The sequence below is a fragment of the Vollenhovia emeryi genome, unplaced genomic scaffold (assembly GCF_000949405.1).
Source record: "Vollenhovia emeryi isolate VEMERY1.0 unplaced genomic scaffold, V.emery_V1.0 DF939133.1, whole genome shotgun sequence".
Classification (NCBI taxonomy): Eukaryota; Metazoa; Arthropoda; class Insecta; order Hymenoptera; family Formicidae; genus Vollenhovia; species Vollenhovia emeryi.
The window spans coordinates 1,807,168-1,813,410 of NW_011967233.1; the positions used below are offsets into that span (position 1 = coordinate 1,807,168).

The 6,243-nt window shown below is 46.6% G+C and overlaps 1 protein-coding gene across 1 annotated transcript; it reads left to right on the top strand.

Annotated features, from left to right (window-relative positions):
• The first annotated feature begins 4,757 nt into the window (after positions 1-4,757).
• On the top strand, positions 4,758-5,817 carry LOC105567929. Its single transcript, XM_012023203.1, has one exon. It carries the CDS (start codon positions 4,758-4,760, stop codon positions 5,745-5,747), a length of 990 nt encoding a protein of 329 aa, XP_011878593.1. The 3' UTR covers positions 5,748-5,817.
• The last annotated feature ends 426 nt before the right edge of the window (positions 5,818-6,243 follow it).

Sequence of the window (6,243 nt, forward strand, 5' to 3'; positions counted from 1 at the left end):
CTTTCGAACGAGATAGCTGGCGTTGGGCCGTACCTCATCTTTGTCTAGCGAAGTAGTGGGGGCAACAGAAGAATAGAGGAATGATAGAGGTTAAAGGATAAGTAAGAGACCCTGCAATCAGAGACTGGCTATGAGAGAGTTCGATAGTGAGATAGCCTATGTTTCTCTCTCACTCGCAGGAATTTGACAAACTCTTTTATGGCCAGTCTCTGATTACACGGTCTCTAAGGATAAGCACAGTAGCCATAATGAATTTTTGCCCCACTCGAGATATTGATAGACGGCGAGAGAATAAGGTCCAAAGTATGTTGTCCCTTTCTAAAGTTTGTACACTTCTGCAGCCAAAATGCGCAGTCTATATATTATACGTCTATGGTTAAGACACCCCGATGGGAAAGTATTTTAAAAATTACAAGACAAAATTTGGATGAAACTTGGAATGCTGGAATTATGTGCACATATTTCGAACAACGTATTCAGAAATGGAGACCTTTCGTCAGATTAATATTGTATTTGCACAATGTATTTCTAAATAGTATATCGGCAAAACAGCAGCGTTTTGGCGAAGCCCACTGGGCAGAATATTCACACAATTAAATTGCTGTCGTGTTACGACGAGCTGCCGCTACGAGGCGTCTCATACTCGTAAGTAAACTTCGCGCGAGACGAGATAAAGGCCAGGTCCAGCGGTAAACACGTCCCACGCAAAATCCTTTTTAAACATTTATTACACGTAACTGTGTTGCTGGGCAATTTTGCTTCTGAATGCCGAAATAATTGTGCGTTTATCCCCTAAATTGAGATTGTCAATTTTTGGACAAATACCATTTAGAAATGTTATTTAGTACTGAGTGCACTCGTCCCGGATAGTAGGAGGTTCGAATCCTGGTTGGGATGGTATTTTTTACAATACATTTTCTTTGTGGCTGTCGAAGGATATTTAAGAATACGATTCATTTCATTATATATATAGAGGAAAGTTCCCTATTATGAGATAATTAAGCTGCTGGTATGGGACAGCGGGGCTCTTCTGCAAAATTAATAGGCATCATCTGTTGGTTCCATCATGAATTTATTGCTCTCAGAGTGAAATCTGTTTAGCGAAAAATTCATTGCTGGCTCGTGAAATCGTTGCGAAAAGAGATTTGCGATTGAATTTGGAATGTTGAAAACCTGCTATCCCATATTAGAAGCCTATTTCATAACAGGGGACTTTCCTCTACTATCTCGACTTCAGTTTGAAACTGTGTTTCAAGACCGTAAGTTATCGGCGCGCGCAGATTCGAGCGTGTCACGCTTTTATTGCTTATATTATTTAGAAATTAGCGTTAAGTTTTCCATCTCGGAGACGTAAAGTCAATGTTGGGAGCTAATTAAAAATTTTTCCCAAGATTCACAGCTTGTTGCGCGAGCCGCAAAGAGCGTTTTCGGTAAATTAAAATCCGCCAGTGGGCGTAAACCTTTCGGATTCATCGGGACGCGAGCGTCCCTTTGGCCCCTCTATGGACCGGGCGAGCGCCGATCAGCTCATTTGGTGTGTATTAGTAGAGGATAATGAACTTCTTGAGGCCGCCGCCTTTTGCGAGAATGACTCCGAATTCCCGACAAACGAAGGAAAACGAATGGAGATACGCCTACGGGTGCCCCCGCGCTCGAGTTTCCCTTTCGGGAAAAGTAACATAGAGCCCCGTTTTCTTCTTCGGAGACGGACGGGTTAAGTATAGCACGTTCCCCGCGCCGATTCGAGCGTCGCGATAGTGTAACGAAACTCAAATTTGTCGTTCGTATTATATCATGGTTTGTAAGTAAAGCCTAAACATAAACTTCGATTACTGACGCACTGCTATTAGCGTGTGCGCGTCGTGTGATTGTTCATTGCGTTATGACGATCCGTGATCGATCTCTCGTCTAAACGAAATGTAAAGCACGGGCCCACTACGACTACACACCGATGTCGCAAAAATAGACGCCTCGAATAGGAACAGTCAATAGAGATGTTTTTACGGCGCGACCCGTGGTGCGCGATGCGTTTGGGACGGTGCGTTTAATCAGTGTCATAAACGCGCTAAACTGCACCACAATGTAGCCTGATTATCGACAATTGCGAGATCGAAGCCGTCAATCGCTCGTTATTTACTTTACGCTATTTATCGAACACGTGAACACGCCTTACGAAACGTCTCGCTGCGGTAAAATTAACAGTCTCGCGATGAATTTTGTCAATTTTGATTAACGCTAGTAACGATTAAAGTTACTTCTTTCAACGTCCAAAAAGATATATTGGGAATATCTTTTTTTACAAACACAGCACGTGAATATTAGGGTAAAGGTACGACAGCCGTACGTTTTGAAGTGCATACTTTTCGTTTTGTTATATTCCCTTTTAATTGTGTTTGGCATATCACCTCACTGGCTTAACTTACGTAACGCTATCGGCATTGAAGAAAAGAATACTTCGTAAAATATTTGTTTTTAAATATCACAAATATTAATTTGTATTAAAATATTGCTACGCGAACGTTCGCCGTCTTTCCAGACTTTTAAAGAAAAGATGGTCACAGTATTACGTGATAGAGAAAAAAAGAAAAATAGTGAAAACGAAAATAAAAATTGCAGATCACATTGCAATTTACATATCTTCGTTGTGTGTCTAACGTTGATTACGACAGCCTAGCTGTAATTTGTTCTACACGATTATGGTAGTTTGTAGTGAACCCACGTTTTGTGAAAATTTCGCAGGCAATTAAGCATAAAAATACGGTATGATATTCACAATATCGGTATTTCGAATAGCGTACGCACACAAGCTACGCTAAATACCGATTACCTTTGAGAATAATTACAGAAGCATATTGTTCCGTAATAATTAAAGAGATTGCAATCTATGGTCAACTTTTCTGTATAGGCCATGATGAATCCTGGTTTACCTTACGTATGAAATAATATTTTACAAATTTGACAATTATTAAAATGTCTACGATGAATCGCGAATCACATCAGATTTTCAAGGATTTTAAAGGGTTTGCCGTACGCTCCCTACAAAAGCACCTTGGAGCCCATAGGGGGACAATAAAGTTTACCACTAACTGCATCAGATTTTCGTAATTTTGGAAGCTGTTCATTCTGGCTTTCGGTTTCAAAAGGAGCAGCATATGGGCTGGAAAGCTCATAAAACGATGAGAGTTGTCCACACTTCCCGGCCCCATTTAAAGTCTCGTAAAGCACGACAAGGGGCCTCGCAGAAAAGGAGCTGACGGCTTCAGATAAATAGGGAAACGTGGAACCAATTAAAGCTGCGAGAAAATATTTTGCCAACACACACCTGCCGATGACACAGCGCGTTATGTCACGATGTATTTTGAGGCCGGGATATTTTACACTCGGTGGTGATTTAACGTGTTTTAACGCTATTAATAATTCTAGTCAACGCTCGTTAATTTCTGCACGATATCCTCACCTCGCGTCACAATACTTCGGTTTTAGCAGAATGGTTGCGCTACCAATTAGTGTCAGTTAGACGCATCCATTTTTACGCGCGCCTGCGTAACTTAATAAGGACCCAAATCAAGAAAGTTTTACCATTTATAAATCATTTCCAGGCGAATGTTAATAGATTTCAGACCATGCCAAACGCTTTCCCCGGTTCACGTTTGACATCAGCGACCTGGAAAGTTTCGCAAGGAAATTATATTTTCGCTCCTGTCTTGCGAAACGCATTGTATTCCATATGCGTGCCACGCATCCATTAATATAACACCTGCGTTCATTGTACACGTGATACATTGACAGTTAAAAATGTCACGGGGATCAATTTCCATTGCGTGTTACGCAAGAAAAATTTACATTTTTTCCCCCTAGTCTTATTTAACGACTCATTACTATTAGGCATCACTGTTAAAAAAGTGACGACGATTACACGAGCTTCAGTGAAGATGATGTACCAACGGGGAGAAAAATAATGTACAAAGTGAAACGCGCGATGCTAAGTGAATCGTATGCTTGCCTTTCTCTAGAGAGAAATTAGAATGTCACGTGGGTTTCGCGCAAGAATGGGGAAGAAATAAAATGCAATTAACGCAACAAGTGAACGCGGGGGACATGAAATCGTAGGCTTGGTGGCCGGCGGCCGTGGCTCTCCAATGTCAAGAACGCGGCGCCCGGTCGGTGCGTGCCGCACGGCCGGACTTTTCCTTTTTCGTGCCCCGATCGCCTTTTGACTCCTTAGAGGGCCCGGAGAGGAGCCCCCAGCGAAGAGAAGACGAAGGAAGACTAGGGGCGTGTCTGGTCGCGCGGCTTCTACAAAGAGATGCCCACTTCCCAGTGGGCCCCTTCCACTCTTGAGGAGATCCCCTTCCACGTGGTTCCAGGACTTGGTCTCGCGGCTCTCCCCACCAGTGGGCCCCAAGAAAACCGGGCGGCATGGTCCAGACCACGAGATCGGCAGGTAAAGGCAGTTTACGGAACGCTTCCGTACACGAAGCATACTCGGCGGAGATCCTCAGACAGTAGCCTGACGGTAAAGCTGACGGACGTAGCTCCAAACATCCCCGACACTATTACACCCTGCATCTCGAATCCGATTTTTGGATCGGTCTCGGCAAACGTTTGCACCGGCAGCGATCGATCGGTCAGTCGTCGTCGAATTTTACAGTGAAGGCGATTAACAATCGATTGAGAGCTCTCGTGACCAGGGGCACGTTATGATATAAGATTGCTGACAGCCAGGGATCAATCATCCGACACGTGCACGCATGAGGATGACCTCCTACGTGGCCTTCCAGCAATACGACCTCTTGGACTCCGAGGGCTACGGATCGGCAAGCAGCCCGGAATCGAATCCGCGCGGCAATTGGCATCACCAAGAGATCTATCCGCAGCCGCCGCGGTCCCGAGGCAGCAGCTGCGGCAGCGTCAGCTCCGTGGACAGTCACCATCAGCAGGAATACCAGGAGATCGGTGGCGGCGCCCCCAATGGCAGCCTCCACGTGACCGCCGGCTTCAACTTCGGCGATTTTTACGAGGGTTACTATCAGGAGGGCGGCTGCCGGAGCGAGCATCAGCCAACGTTGAACGGTGACGGCGCCAGGAACGTCACGGATCTTCACACCAAGCTGATCTTTAGGATGAACGAACAGTGCGTGGCTTATGATGACGCTGCATCTCGGATGGCCTTCAACGAGGGTGTCATGAATAAGCAGGATCCAGCGGGATATGCCCAGAAGATGGACCACCTTCCAGCCGGGACATACGTGAACTCGAGGACCGACTTCGGCCAGAGCCAGCCCGTCTTCGCCACCAAGGGTTATGCGAAGAGCGGTATCTACCATCCGCGGAACGAGAGTCACCGTTACGCTCAGAGGAGCCACCCTTATGTCACTTATACCGTGCCGAGAAACGAGTCCAGCCTGCCGAGTGGCCAGCCGAGCAAATGTGATCAATCCAAGTACCATCCGAGGAACGACAGTCTTCACGTCGTTTTGCCGGTGGAATACGCTAACCAGAAATCCAAGGAGGCGGCCGTGCAGAAGATGAAGAGCAGCGCGCCCGGTGTCGAGGTGCTGAGGAAAAGGAGACTGGCGGCGAACGCCAGAGAACGAAGGAGGATGAACAGCCTGAACGACGCCTTCGACAGACTGCGCGACGTCGTACCCAGTCTGGGTAACGATAGGAAACTCAGCAAATTCGAGACACTGCAAATGGCGCAGACCTACATCGCCGCGCTCTACGAGCTGTTGCAGCGCAAATGAACGTCCGAGTCCGGAGATTCGGATCTTCCTCCAAAAGGAGAACAGTGTCCTGTTCTGCACTGCGTCTTCCTGCATGTTGCCGCGACGACTTTAAAGTCCTCGAAGATCGCGGAACACCGTGAGGAGCTGAGAAGCCTGACGAACCAGTCCATCCTGTTAAGAAGATTCGAGCGACGATGGCGAAAACTTCGAGTCCCTTCAAAAGGCTATGAAATCAACTCAGACTGGGATTGCCGTCTTCGTTTTTGTGGAATTCTGAGGGACGTTCCTGGATCCTCGTCTCAACTTCCTCCGTCGACTCCGGAGAGATGCAGATTGAGAGATCGCCGCTCCGTTCCTCGGACAACGACGAGGCGCGTTCTCCCTTCGACAGACCGCGGGACGTCCACGGGTAATGACGAATTATCGGGGTATCGAGAACGAGACAGCTCGCTCGCGGGGAGCACGAATTAACAAGCGAACTGGGAATCGAGACTTCATTAACTTGTACACGAGT

Bases quoted from the DNA above. Each gene is read 5' to 3' on its own strand.
- LOC105567929 (XM_012023203.1), top strand. From the start codon at position 4,758: ATGACCTCCTACGTGGCCTTCCAGCAATACGACCTCTTGGACTCCGAG.